The 15,491-nt window shown below is 41.4% G+C and overlaps 1 protein-coding gene across 2 annotated transcripts in view; it reads left to right on the forward strand.

The window, feature by feature from the left end:
• Nucleotides 1-15,491, forward strand: part of smurf2 (SMAD specific E3 ubiquitin protein ligase 2) — a 49,375-nt gene that overhangs the window by 18,722 nt on the left and 15,162 nt on the right. The window contains exons 2-8 of one of the 2 annotated variants that reach the window (XM_053337751.1): nucleotides 2,039-2,077; nucleotides 5,470-5,578; nucleotides 9,544-9,683; nucleotides 12,467-12,532; nucleotides 13,211-13,295; nucleotides 13,534-13,617; nucleotides 14,150-14,367. In XM_053337751.1, coding sequence (XP_053193726.1) covers nucleotides 2,039-2,077; nucleotides 5,470-5,578; nucleotides 9,544-9,683; nucleotides 12,467-12,532; nucleotides 13,211-13,295; nucleotides 13,534-13,617; nucleotides 14,150-14,367 — 741 coding nt within the window. The remainder of the gene's footprint in view (nucleotides 1-2,038; nucleotides 2,078-5,469; nucleotides 5,579-9,543; nucleotides 9,684-12,466; nucleotides 12,533-13,210; nucleotides 13,296-13,533; nucleotides 13,618-14,149; nucleotides 14,368-15,491) is intronic. The other variant, XM_053337752.1, reaches the window with a different exon arrangement.

A 15,491-nucleotide genomic window follows, 5' to 3' on the forward strand; every position in this document is an offset into this window, starting at 1 on the left:
GCAGCTGTTTAAAATCATACAAATATCCTGCTTTTAAATTATTAACAGTGTCTACACTGATTGATCAAAGCTCCGAGTCTGTTTCACTACAGGCAACCCCCCCCCCCCCCCCCCCCCTCTCGCTACAGTGGGCTGAAAAATATCAATCAATTAATGAATAAATACAAACACTGTTGCTTTCTTCCCATGAAGCTGACATGCCAACTATCACAGGTCAGTATAGTTCTGCTGTCAGTCAGCCTGGTAAAGACAGTTTGGCATCATCAGCGGATCATGATGAATCCAGCATTGTTCATATCGTTGTCAGTATGAATAGTTTTGCAGTCGAGTATTTTGCATTTTCGTGTTGTTTATTCATCACGTCAACAGTGTGAAAAGGCCTTTAAGCTGCAGTTTGCTGCTATGAACGTGCCTTTTCACTTTTTATGTATTAGCAAAGTAAAATCTGAGCAGTCTCCACCAGTAAATGAGGGTAGTGGGCAAACCAGATCTGAAAAAAAGGCTCATCCAACCAGCCCTGGAGCTGAAGCTGGACTAGACGTCAGGCAGATGTCACACTTGACAGGTGTGAAATGGGCTCATATGGCCGCATGATGCCTGTCACATTACCCCTTATCATCTTCCGACCAGTCTGCTTTAATATGAGCCAAACTGTGACTCTATGTAGCAGGTAATATTGTGGATGGGTGAATATTAATGTAAAATGAATAGAGCAGCTGGTGCCTGATTATACTCCTAAAATATGCTGCCTTTAATACATATTCTAGTACAATTTTTACGCTAGTTATAAGCGGAATTATTTCAGCCTTCCAGTCATATTTTAATTAGCATATTTAAAAAAAAAAAAAAAAAAAAGGAACTGGCATTCAGCAAGAATATGAGTTGTAATAAATTCATACTTCAAACATGATCTGGATTTAACAGAGGCACCTGCACGTTGTGAGCAGCAGCAGCCAGTAACCATGTGAACAGTTACAGTTCGAGAGGAAGTCAGCAGCATCATATGCAGCGTGTCACGTGAACTTTAATGAATAAAATAATGAAATGATAGCGATGAGTTCATTGTGTCTCGCCGAGGTCTTTTCTTGAATCCTTCCACTCGCTCTTCAAGTGTTGGCGAATAGGTTTTACAACTTGAACTGTGTCAAACTCTCAGAAGCAGTGGATTTTTTTGGCGCCAATTCTTTAAAACGGTTCAGTGCTTTGGACAACTTTTCTTTTCCTCATTAGCGACTGTAATGAAATCTAAAACTATAGTCTCACTGTTGTAGGTAATGAAATATAAACCTTATAGTCTCACTGTTGTAGGTTTTATCAAGAAGTACGTTACACATTACGCTTTTACTGATTATTATCTTTTTCCCCGTTTAAGCCAATAAAAAAAAAAAAAAAAAAGCCACATCAATATCCAGACCGGTTAGTGTCTGTGTTTCTTCATCACCCATTATAAGCCAAGCCAAAACTGTGTTTCCATGCGCCTGACTCACCGGCTGCAACTGTAACTCTAGACACCCAGGTGGTGAGTGAGTCCTCCTCCATCCGCACACACACACACACAAGCACGCACACACACACACAGTGGAGGAGGGTGTAAGTGTCTCTGCCTCATCACCTCAGCAACAGCCTCCATGGCTCTTACACCAGATCAACAGGATCAGTCTCTATGATGCAGGCAGACTGGTTTGAGGGGGAAGAAAGAGACAAAACATCCTCTACTTCCTATAAGCTCATGGCTAAGAAGGTGCTACCTCTGCTGCTGTTGATGGGCTGTCTTTAAATACATTGTCGTGCTATGAAATGCAACTGAACTGTAGGAAAGAGATGGTTTCTTGCTGCTTACCTGCACACCTCCCTACCACTTTTCTAGCATATGCTTCTGAAGTAAAAAGTTAACATAAAAAAACTTTTAAGTAGCAATTTCAAGCAGTTTTTGTTTTGCTACATTGTATAAAAGAATGTCAAACACAAACCTGCTTCACTGTTTATAAGTTAATGTTCGCATTAAATTAACCTTTGACTTTCCCTTTCTGTCTTTCAGTCCTTTGTGCCAAAAACCTGGTGAAGAAGGACTTCTTCCGTAAGTATCAACCAATCACTGCTGATTATGTTCAACCTGTATTTGCTTTTTTAAAGCCTGTTTACTTTGGGTTTTTACTTTGGGTATATAATACATGCACTGTCAAGGTCTCTCATTCTTGAGAAATGTGTGTCACACTGGTCTGATAGCTGGTGCTAGCCTTCAACAACACTCAAGGATATTACTTCTTTAGTCATTTAAACAGATGTGGATTGTTTACTAACTCTGTCCTTGGAAGTAGGAGTGTGTTGTGTCTACAAAGAGCTCCATCACTTTAAACATAAAAATGCAGACTAAGACTCAAGTGTTATTCTTGAAGAAACTATATTCATAATAAAGTTGTGTCCCCCTTTATACAATTGCTCCACATAGGATATGATGTAAAGACAATGTTTTCCTCAGGTTGAGAATTTACTTGTGGTGGTGGGTGCTGCTGCGTGTGCCAGGCGGGTTCAGTAATAAATTAATCAAACCAAGGATTATGAATAATAAAAGTCCTGTTTCCATTAAGGAAGTTCCAGGTAAAATGTAGGACTTTGATAGGACCCACCGGACTCTAGTGGTGATGTGATCATTCTGTAACAGTTTCTAGGTGCTTATTTTGGTACTTTCTGTTGACGTCACATCCCGCTTTGAGTATAACCATTTAGTGCTGAGTCAACCTCAAACCCAGGAATTTTTCTGGGCTGCACGGAGTACATACCCCGAGGCAGGGACTCGTTTAGCCCCTGTAAAAGTCCTGGGAGATGGTCACGGCCCTGAAAAATTACCCCAAGTTCCTGCAGTGGAAAAGTTAGAGTTCTTTGTCGGAAAATACAGAATCTTACACATATCATACAATATAAATATAAACACACAAAACACTCAAGGTCCTCTTATTGGGAACGTTTTTAGAGCTTTCACCCACATCTTTTGGCATTCATCAGCAGCTGATGTCTGTTTCCGGTGCCTCGTGTTCAGGGTCCTCACTGTTTCACTGATGTAGTGTCACATGTGATATCATGATGATGTCAGGGTGCTTTCTTTAGAGTACCAGCAGAGATGTGAAGGTTTTTGAGACCAGCAGACTCTGGTTAGATGTTCTGACAGTTAGATGTTGAGCCATGTAAGAGGGTCCCACTGTAGCCACGTTTTGACTGCAGAATTTTTTCCCAAAGGCTAACAACCTTTTGAGGAAGCTTCCTCGACCTGCATTTCTCCAGAGAGACCAGGGTGGAAATGAAGTTCCAGGGCGATTATTTTACCCCTAAAAAAGTCCCTGCTGACAGAGTAGTACTTTATTAAAGTACAGGAACTTTTACACAGGAAAGATGATGGTCACAGTTCAGGTCACACTTTCTCGAAATGGTAGTTTGTAAAAATGACACAAACAGTCACTACCACACATTGTTGTTGTTATTGCTGTTAAATTAATCAGCGGCATGAAGAGCAAGGTGTATCTTTACAACCTTTTAAAATGACAAAACTACAATACAGCCATTATCATGCCATTTTCTACAACTTTTTGGCAATTTAGCATAAACTAGCCTGTTCATTCTCTCCTCCACAGCCTTAATAACTACTTGGGTAGGTGTTTATAGTGTCCTGAGTGTTTTGGTGTGTTTGGGTCAGGCTGTCATGGTGAATGAGCATGTAAAGGTCCTCTGCTCACTCAGGTGGTTTCTGTGGTGCCCATTCCTGCCATTCCAACGCTCAGGAGCTGAGCAAACATTCAGGCGGGGAGCTGGTGTAGAGCAGCACTGAAACCATATATAAAAATGTCTGCGTGGGAACCAAATCCATATGGTGCTTCTGTCTGTTTGTCATTATGCACACATCGTGTTTGTGCATGCTTCAACCACGTCTGCATTGTTTGCAGAAAGGAAAATGTCACTCACAGGCCCCACCTATCATTTACAGACCTTAATTATTAATTAATTTCTCGAGTATTTTTTGGAGAAATTAATCATTCAGTGAAGAAATGTTTTAAAATGAAAAATGTGTAATCAGAGATCAACAGAGGCTAAGCTGACTTTGTATTGTTTCTAATAAAACAAAGAACAGCCAGCAGGCCCGCTCAGTATTTGTCCTGATAAATGACTAATCAATTAGTCACATAAAAATCAAACAATCTGTTTGTTGAGTGATTATTTTCATCCGCTAATAGATTCAACAAAATAATGTGGTGCTTTGTCACAGGAAGGTGACCAGCCATAAATATTCTGAAAGTAGGAAATTAAAAACATTTATTTCAGCATGTGCAGCTGTATTTTGTCACTGCCATTTGGCATCAAAACACAAAAAGTTAGTGGAAGTAAATAATGAGTAATCTGTGACTAATCTGGACTGGTCCCATTGTGGAAGTGTTGTAGACACCACAGCATCTGTGTCAGTTGTATTTACCACCCTCTGCCATGTAGCAGGGGTGTAACGCTACACATAATTCATGGTTCGGAATGTACCTCGGTTTTTGGGGTATTGGTTGGGTATGTTTTTGGTTCAGGAGAAAAATAAAGAAAGGAAGAAAATAATACTCGGGTCCTTTTTTTATTTTGAAAAGGGTGAACATCCAACAATGGCTCACTGGCCAAAACTATTTCAGTTTAGTTGTGCTGCAGTGGTTTCCTGCAAGGAGTCAGGACACCTGCTCACAGCTGTTTTTATTCTGATTTATGGTCACTCAGAACTGGTTCTTACGACATGTTGTCTGACCATGTCGGAAACCAAATGTGTTTATAGTTGTTCTGAATGGCTTCACTCAAACATGGAGTGAAAAGTTGACTGTCATGGAGAGGGGAGGGGAGCAGGGAGATGTGATATTGTTTAAATATAGGGATGTTTTAATAATATGGATGATGGCAGCATTACATATATAATAATTTATATGAGCATGTGTAACCAGGGTAACAAATAGCCCCAAGAGCATACATCACATACATGAGCATGCTACCCACATGCTGCAGCCAAATGGTGCACTGCCAAAATGTTCCTGGTGGAACTCAAGCACTGGAATTATTGTTCCACATGCTGGACTAAGTGTATTATTAAAATATTTTGACAGTAATTGTTTGGGTGAGGGAGAATACTGAACAGAACTTCCCACACCGGATGGTTCAGGACAAGTACATAAACCGTTAGACCCCCTAGTAGAACGCTAACATGGCTGTGTAATGTTGTCATTTGTGTCTCATTAGGCAAGGCAAGGCATAGCACATTTCAACAACAAGGCAATTAAAAAAGTTCTTTACATAAAACATAAAATGCATCAAGACAGGATATAAAAGCAACACATGGCTAAATAAAAAAGACATTTAAATACAATTAAGTGTTAAATTAAACTGCTTATCTGACATTTATTTTTAGTCAGTGTGACTTGAGTGTGGTGGTGTTCTTTTTTTCCTCTCTCCCTGCAGGCCTCCCTGATCCCTTCGCTAAGGTAGTTGTGGACGGTTCAGGGCAATGCCACTCTACAGACACTGTGAGGAACACACTTGACCCAAAGTGGAATCAACACTATGACCTGTGAGTACCAGAGTATTTTTATGACACATTTTCCACATCTGTTTTCAAAGACAACAAAAAAAAAACATCACATTTCTTCTTGGTTTATTTGAATACCTCCCACCTTCACATACCTAAGGATTTAATCAGATTACAAACAGCAGTTTGAGGCCCTGTTTGGGCTATAACAATTTCTTGCAGCTTTTATGCCCTGCTTTATTTAACCTTGATAAATGAGAACACTGAGAAGTGTCAGACTTGGCCATTAACAAGACTTGAACAGTAACAGATGTAAACAGCCCATTGCATCTGGCGTCTCACTTATCTATATACACTGCAATGACACAACCCCTTCAATGCCAGCCAACAGTCTAAAAACGTCCCTCGGAACGGTATTTAAGGCACAGAAAAAAAAGAGGAGGTGTCTCCAATAGTATTTTCTTCCATTGACTGAAACACGTGCATGTCTTGTTGTACCCTGATTGCCTTTTCCCAAAGATGGTTTGTCCCGTGAAAGTAACCTGGAAAAAACAGAGACGGAGCGCGTGAGTGAAAATGTGAGAGTGAAAGTTTCCAGTATTCGCCCGGTGTTTATCCAACTGTCATGCGTAGCCAACAGCAAGAGGAAGCACATGTCTCCGTTTGTTTGGTTGCTGGGGATACGGGACCCTCTCTGTACATGGCTGTTAAATTAGCTATTTATGTCACATTTGACAAAAGAGGAGGAGGGGAGGGGAAAGTCACGCGCACGTATGCACACCTTGAAGAGATCGCTCGGACTGATGGAGAGGAGATGAGAGGCTCGTGGTACAGTTTCTTTCGAGAGACCGCAGACCTAGCTAGTTTATGACAATTACTTTTGTTTCCTTGCCAGAGAAAAGTTTAACATCACTATAACACACACACACCCCCCCCTCACCCCCTTTACTGTCTGTCAGTGTTAATAGTCACGGCCAGCAGGACTCCCAGGTGGTGTGTTGGAGGAGAGAGGGTTTAATTGACTGAGAGCAGGCTAGCTAGCTGTCTGGCTGGCTCACACTTATTAAAATAGGGCCCGCAACACCTGGTGTTCCAAATACAGCCCAGTGCATTAAAGCTGTTGGCGGTGACTCTTTTTTTCCATCTGTTGTATGTGCTCGTGTGAGGCTGTAGAAATCCTGTGTAAGTGTGCCTTGCATGCGTGGGTGTGGGTGTGTGTTTCTGTGTGTGTGTGTGTGTGTGTGGATCTCGCTTTCATTGGTCAGTCTACAGCCAGCGAACCGGCCCGTGAACTGTGACCCTTCAGCATTGTTGCAGGATGTGGGCCAGCATGCCAAGGATAGCAGGCACTGTCTATCTGGCTGCCTGCCTCTCACGCTCCTGCCTGCCTGCCTGCCTGCACCAAGTTTGTAAAAAGAGACACTCGCCGAGAACCACGAGGTCGACATTAAAGAGACACATTAACATAACAACCGCTCCTGTTTGTAAAAGGACAAGGACGCAGCAATTATTAATTATGTAATCATGTTTTTCGATGACTTGAGTGTCACCAAGTGTTTTCAAGCATTTTCGGAGCACTCCTTTCAGCGCGCACTCACAGTCACATTTGGTTAATTAGGAGTCCTTGTATTAAAAATGCATGTGCAATGTTAAGTGCCCTGTCTAGACTCACCATCCAAGCTGAATTTCTGTGGAAGCACCCAGTTAGACGGCGCCACCATCAATGGCTTTATTAGACCCTGAATTTTACTATGTTTTATAATTAGAGCCGGGCAACAGGAAAATTAAATGTCACTAATATCTCTGTGTAACAAGCTTTAAAATATTTACAAAAAACCATGATGGTGATTTTAAAAAAAAAAGAAAAGTGTCAGTATTTTGTCCAACTGTGTCAACCATTTGTAGCTGCTGTCATTGGATGAATCGGAAAACAAATTTTAGTCCACATATGAACATTTTCATCCATCAATTTCAGAGCAATTGCAGGTTCTAGTCTTGCATTTTGAATAGTCGTCCAGATATGTTACATTTGTATCTCAAATTGTGACTTAATGTTGCTTTAATATAAGGCTTTTCTTTCACTTTGACCATATGCTCTAGGCAGAAATTTGGTGCAAGAAAAAGCTACTAAAACCATTTCCAAAGATACCTCTTCTATGAATACAGTCTGCCAAATAAAAGGATGTATTTAGAAAGCACATCTGACTCTTTAAATCTGCTGCTTTTTTTTTGCTTTTTTTCTTCCTTTCTTTATTGCAATTTTCCCATTGTCTCTTGGGCGGTATGTGTGTGTGTATATGTGTGTGTGTGTGTGTGTGTGTGTGTGTTATTGGCTATGACTGGTATTAAAAATCTTAGCCAGACTAATGAATTTTATTACATGGAGGGTGATCCAGATGACTGGGGTTTGGTTATAATGCTTCCCTCCCGTCACGTCTGTCTGACATAGCAGCTCTCTCACATCGCACCCCAGACAGGCATTTGGCATTGACTCAAAATGTCCAGACGTCTTACTCACAGCCCCATTGTTTCATATCCTTTTTGGTAAGCAGCATGATAATTACACTGGGATGCAGTACCGCGATTTGCACAGATGATTAGTTCGAGGGTGAAGGCTGAAGCCCACCCGAGCAGATGTGCCGCAACAGGTTCACATGGCGCTAGTTTTTTATCACACCCCGGCCTCACCTGACACGAAGAGGAGAGGAGAGTGTGTTAAATGACACATCTTATAATTACCTGATGATGAAGTTGTTTACTTGCTTATGCCATTCTGTGTTTCATCAGGTTGAATGTTTGTAATGTGAAGCAACAGCAGAAGGAAATGTTTGGTTTGCATTAGCAGTAACTAGCAGTAACACAGTGCTGACACAGCATTAAACAGTTAGGCTGAAATAAAATGACATTGTATCACATTCAGGTCTTGTTCCTTGTGTGATAAAGCCAATTTGAATCCAGCATGGGGATGGTAGACTCTGCACTCATAATAAATATACTTTATAGAAAATTAATTATCAAAAGTAATTAATTGAATGGATGTTGCTGGAAAAAATAACAACCGTAAGTAGTGTCAAAAATGGGGTTTGAGTTCATGAACATCTTGAGGATTATAGCTTTAAAACTAAAGAAGGCTTTGAAGGTAGCATATGCAGACATATTGTATGTTTACAGTATTACATCTGAACATCACATTAACTGCTTCAAAATAGTTCAATTAGATGCAAACAACCCTCTAATATTTTACATTATGACTGACTGTTTAAACATTCTTAATCAAACTTGTCAGTTTTTCTTTTCACATGTTAGGGACAAAGTTTAACCTTCGTTTTATGTTGTATTAATAAACACTGTCCAAACCAATATGGCTTAGAGCTTAAAGCTTGTTGATAGCCTAATTTAAAAAGACATTTAGTTGGACAAATGTCGACACTTTTTCCCCCACTGTCTGACAGACTCTTGGAAACAATGCCAGAGTATTTTCATAGTTGTAGTAGTTCTACTCATCCGGTCGCCGTAACTAATACTTGATGTCGTCTCTTCCCTCCAGTCCTTTGTCTCAATCCCTCTCCAGTGTGGGCAGGGCCACTGTGAACATTGTACATGATCACGTCTCACACACTCAGATGCTCGGGTCAGATTCACAGATTCACGTACGCTGGATGGAAAATCCCTCTCAGCCAACGCACCTTCCTCTTCCTCTTCCCCTTCCACCGCCTTGTCGCAGCCCTGTCTTGTAGCGTGTCCTTGACAAGGAGACGTAGTAGTAGCCTCTGTGGCAGACGTGTGTCTCTCCCCTGCAGTGACATCCTGAGTGAAACTCATAAAAACTCATGTCAACACATTAGCTATAAACATGTTGACATTATCAGTACTTCTCTAATAATATTATGTTTGACAGCAGACAGTATCGCAGAGTCCAGAGTCAACAATGATCCTCCTGGTGTCTGAGAGAGAGCCTATCATAAGTGAATGTTAATCATGTCTCTTCCTTATGTTTTCCCCCTCAGATACATTGGAAAATCAGATTCCATCACTATCAGTGTGTGGAACCACAAGAAGATTCACAAGAAGCAAGGGGCTGGCTTCCTGGGCTGTGTCCGCCTTTTGTCCAACGCTATCAACCGCCTTAAAGACACCGGCTGTAAGTGTCAGTACTGCGTCACCTTTTTAATATTTCATTATTTCTAATTATTATGTTTTGAAATGTTTTTTAAGTTGTTAACACTAGTGAAAAATATTATTCCCTTTTGGATTCTTGAGTGTGGGAATGTCTGAAATGTTGCTGATTAAAATGTTAAAAGCAGTGGGCTAATATAGCGCACACATACCTTCAGAAAGATGCTGAGATGCTTAAAACGAAACATGTGATTGGCTGATTTATTAGCTAATTTTCCATGGAATACAAGAAGGTACAAAAATGGATATTGACAACTTTTTGTTATAAATATTTGTTCTTTATTGTTATGAACAGATGGAACTTTTTTTGCATTCTAGCCACAAACTCCTGAACTAGTTAAGAAATAAATTAATTTTATTTTTTTATGCCGTGAAACCACTTTTATTATATTATATTATATTATTATAATTATGTAGAAAAATGTGTTTTAACAGGCAGGTTGGACTTCATACAGGTCAAATTTGCTTCTTATTTTGTATTATATAAAACTGAAACATTTTCTGCCTTTTTTTTTTAATAGTATGTTTAAAAATATATTCCAAGAATGTCCTGAAGTAGCTCTAAATTAACAATCATCAAAGAAATCTGCTTCAAACAAATGTCTATAAATGTGCCTGTGTTATGTGTTACTATTTAAATAATTGGCACACATACATCACTCACTTACTGCCTTGTCAGATTTTAAGAAATGGAAAAAGACACACATTTAATTGTGCTGTTTTACTCCAAAGATTTTATAGCAGTGTGTCGTCGTACATAACACTAAATCATTGTGGATGCATGCAACTGTGACGCAGTGCTGACACCAGATGCAAACTACTCCTGACTTTTTACATCATTTTATTTACTAAAACAACAAGCAGTCATGGGACGTCAATCGTGCCAGAATTATGGGATTGCCACAGTCTTAACGTATCCATCAGTGCAGTCTTCTACCTGCAGTGTGATAAGAACCAGAAGCGAATGACACAGTGCCGCTGTCTGAGCCAAGTGACAGAACATAGAGTAGCTCCTTTTAGTGTCCTGTCTCCCTCACTAGGTCTGACAGAGGCCAGACCAGGGTGTTAGAGGGGTCAGCCTTCTGCCCCTGCCAGAACAGGAAGAGCCAATCAACATCACCCTGCAATTACAGTAAAAATGTCTCATGTCAGAAGCTAACTGGATAAATGAGGTGAAGGATTTAGTCAACGGCTCGTAGTAAAAGCAGTGACAGACAGTTGTAGCAGCTTTGAGTGATTTTTTTTTTTTTTTTTTTTTTTTTCCCTGTGCGGGGTGAACTGGTACCTGCTCGCTATGCCTGCGGCCTATTTGTCAGAAAAGGGAAAGAATCCCACTGCTTTTCCTAGAAGCCCCTGACACTGTTGTTTTCCTGGAGCGACACAGGAAACTTGAACCTTGTGCCACAGCTGCGAGTGGTTTGCCTCTGCATTTCCTCTCTCTCTCCTGGCCTCCTCCTCACCCCTTAGTTTCCCCTTCAGTCTCTCTCATGGACTGGCATGTGCACATACACACACACACACACACAAAATGCCATTGTGACTAACCTCCCTCTATCTCCGTCTGCTGATCTAGACAACCGGTCATTTCACTCAGACATGCATAATTGTACAGCTATTTAAGTGTAAGCGTAGATTTGTTGTGCTCCCTCTGTTGTGGTCTCCCGCACCCCCCCTCCTGTGTGTATTTGTCATTCTTTTGTTTTTGTGTGCCTTTACCACCAGTAGCAGTTTTGACCGTTCCACGGGGCTTAGCAAGGGCACTGGGGTTGGTTACAACAATTTGTGTATAATTGCAGAGTGTCTTGGGTTGACTGTAACATTTATATATAATTGCAGTGTCTGCTTTTCTTGTCTTTGTGCGCATGTCTCGCAGTCATAAGTATTTAAATGTATGTACTTTTCATGCATCTCACAGTGTGAGAGCAGTCTTCCGCATACATTTTTACTGCCTGTGTGTGTGTGTGTGTGTGTGTGTGTGTATTGTCTGTTTTCTCTGCGGCTGCTGACCTCCGGCCAGCCTTGTAACGGTTTGACCATCGCCTGTTTTGGTCCCTGTTTAGTCTAGACAGACATCCTGAGCTGATCTGCATGACACCCAGACAACAGAGAGCAGATAGTGGCATTTCTCATGTCTGCAGGCAACTTGGACATTTTTTTTTTCTTTCCGCCTGATCTCTCTCCTTCTCCCTCACTCTCAAATTCCGCAGACTTTAAGAAGTTCAGACAAAGAGTTTCCAGACTTTGGCAGAAGTTCATGTCCATGCTAAGACTGAGCGGGATAGTGCAGGCTTTGTACTGAAATTTGTCAAATGTTTGACCTCTGCATTTGAACTGAAGCCTGCTCTGTACCGATGCTCAGTGAGATTTTTACAGCCCGTGGCTGTTCCACAGATGAGACCATCTGTTTCGGGGCACAGCCAATATGTGGTCTACAGACAGAAGAATGAGAGACAGATAATGACCAAGAGAGGGATTGACTCTTAAATGGTGTAAATGATACAGAGCAGCGGGACTTGTCTAAGGAGGGGAGAAAAAAATGCATTGCAGCACATGCTAGTTTACATGCATCTCACTGAAACTGATGAATCCTCTCTCCTCTTTGTCTCTCCCTCTCTCCTTTCTTCCCCCTTTTCTACTTCTTTCTTTCATCTCTGGTCTCATTTCCTGTTTGTCTCATGTCGTTCTCTCTTTGTTTTGTCTTGGCCTTCGCATCTGCACTCTCTCCGCTTCTTCTTTCTGTTTTCTCCCAAGTAGACCAGCGACTAGACTTGAACAAGCTGAGTCCCAATGACAGTGACACAGTCAGAGGCCAGATAGTGGGTGAGTACACATCAAATACCTAACAGTCCTACAGGAATGGATTCTTCTCATTAATACTTGACCATGAGGTCAGATGTACAGTACAACATGTTGTACTTCACTTAGCGTGGTATACTAATCACTTGTTTGGCAGTGTAGATGCGCAGCATTTACAAAAAAGGCAATCGCCATAACAATTTCCATTAAAATAGTCTCTTTTCTTGGTTGTTTTGACAGTTCTTGTAATAATCCAAACTTGTAATAACCTCTCCATATGCTGCTAAGTCAAAATACTCTTGAGGATGTTATTTAATATCATTATCAGTCTATAAATGGGAAATATTTTTAGCTCTCGTCTGCCAAAAAAAACCGACCCTTTATTGTTGTGACATTTATCACAGTCTCCATGTAAAATGTAGTATTAGATTTCATAATACCAGTCCATCCCTGCAGGAGGAAAAAAATAAATAAATAAAGAAGCAGAGGAAAATGCAACACACGCTTCCTTTAACCAGACCCTCCAGTATACCACTGATAAAATTTAACCCTATTCCTGTTCCTCATAAAGATATATAGCTCCATTTTGTGCTCCGATAAACTATCTGTGTCTGCACTGTAATCTGCTGTCTAGTAATCCTGGTGGTGTGTGTGTGTGTGTTTGTGTGTGCGCGTGCATCTGTCTGCCATGTGTTGCTACAGTGAGCTTGCAGTCTAGGGACCGGATAGGCACAGGAGGCCCTGTGGTGGACTGCAGTCGGCTGTTTGACAATGATCTTCCAGATGGGTAAGTCAGTTGGGGAAATCTCTTATCATCTCAGAAAGATCTTTTTTTTTTTTTTCTTTGGAGGCTACTGCAAATCCAAAACAATAAACGCCGCCTTGAAGCACGGGGGTAAAGATAGACCGAATATGATATTTGCATGCGGCGAGACAGAGCAGCGACACAGAACACTACTCGACGGTTCTGCGGCTGCTTAACCATGTCCGCTCACTGCTGTGTGTGTGTATGTTTCTGCTGCCAGCTGGGAGGAGAGGAGGACCGCGTCTGGACGAATCCAGTACTTGAACCACATCACACGCACCACACAGTGGGAGAGGCCTACCAGGTGAGTACACTGCACAGCCCACAGAAACTCAAACCCCAGACCTCTTAAATCAAACAGCTGCTCAAGCCTACGGAAGACCTCATCTCTGACCTCAGTGCTCCCAAACGGAGGGGGGGGAACTGTGTCCAAAAGTGGAGTGGGCTCCTCAAAAAAAAAAAGGTGTCAGACAGACCGCTCCAGACGGTGGTGTTAAATGACGTGGAAGAGCCAGGAAGGTCATGGAGCTGACAAGCGGAAATAAGGGCGTCTCTTCCCTATTCTGTCTGTCTTTTCTATTTATGTTCCTTTTTTTAACCCTAACCCTGTCTTTATCCACTACCTTTCTCTTTATCATCCAGTTCTTAACAAAGCTGACCTCACACAGCTCTTATTGCTCAGTACTTTAGTGTTGGATGGTCAGTGCTTGAATGGATATGTGAATTAGCACATTAAGACTTACAGATTTGCTGCTGTTTGTGTTTGTAGACACGTTCTTTTTCTTCTCTGTGGTTTTCGTATTTACACTTCCTTCTACCCCCTCTGTTCCTCTCAGACCCGCATCAGAGTATTCCAGCCCCGGCCGGCCTCTCAGCTGCATCGTGGATGAGAATACGCCCATCAGCACGAACGGCGCCACACCCACCACAGTATTGCCGCCGAGCGATGGTGGTGACCAGCGGGCCCAAGAGAGACGCGTCCGCTCCCAGAGACACCGCAACTACATGAGCAGAACCCACCTGCACACGCCCCCAGACCTCCCTGAGGGATATGGTTAGTGAGAAGCCAGTTGCAGGTTACCTGGCAGCTAAGAAAATATAAACCCAATCAATCTTATTGCTCAGACAGTGTTGAAATTATTACAAGCAGGATTGTGCTGTGTATGTACTGTTCTGTATCATGATATAAAATTGCCAAATATGAGCAGATCTGAAACGTGCCTGCAATCCAGCACCTCACCAGAATAGTTTGTGTATTTTCCCTCAGTTTTTTTTTACAGGTCTAAAACCACAACACCTACTGGAACTAATGATGGAAAGGAATTGGAAGGGGGGCATCAAGTTCAGATCAACATTATTCTTAGTTCCCCCAAATTCACTGAAAATACTTTGAAGAAATACTACACCAGAGATTCCCAACCAGAGGCTCCAGTACCCCAGAGGGTACTTCTGTTGTTGCCAGGGATACTTGGAAAGATTGTGGAGTAGCTCAAGTAATTGGATTAAAAAATGTATTTAAAAAAAATATTTACAGTGTATCCACATATTGAGTCAGCTGTAACACCTCCTGCATGCTGCGATTGAGAAACCATTTGCTAAAAGTCATTGATAAATGGTAAAAACATATAGCTAAAAGTAATGGACAAATGATTGGAATAGATAGCTAAAATTACTGGATAAATGGCCATAAAAGATTTCCCCCACTGGCCCACTTGGCCAGTAGATCTGAGTTTTAGTGGGCCCTTGTATATTTTCACTGGCCTGGCAGCCAAAAAATGAAAATAACTTCTCTCCATAATTTTGGTGATTTATTCATTGTATACACAATACGTACAACAGTGAAGTTCCCTTTAGACTTGGTTGTTTTCTTTTAGTTATGGATAAGTCATGTTGATATACTACACAAATATGCAAAATATAAAACCAGGCACATATTGTATCCGTTAATAAATGGTGTATAAATGTAGGTTTCTCCATATTTTGTGTAATACCAGATAGTATGGAATACACAGGGAGAAGAGAACAGATTTTATTGTAATTTCAGTCACCTTGTGGCGGCTGTGGCTCAGCAGGTACAGCAGGTCGTCTACTAATCAGAAGATCAGCCGGATCTTGATCTCCAGCTCCTCAAGTCCATATGTCACAGTGACCTTGGGCAAGATACTGAACCCCAAATTA

The sequence above is a fragment of the Scomber japonicus genome, chromosome 18 (assembly GCF_027409825.1).
Source record: "Scomber japonicus isolate fScoJap1 chromosome 18, fScoJap1.pri, whole genome shotgun sequence".
NCBI classification, from domain to species: domain Eukaryota; kingdom Metazoa; phylum Chordata; class Actinopteri; order Scombriformes; family Scombridae; genus Scomber; species Scomber japonicus.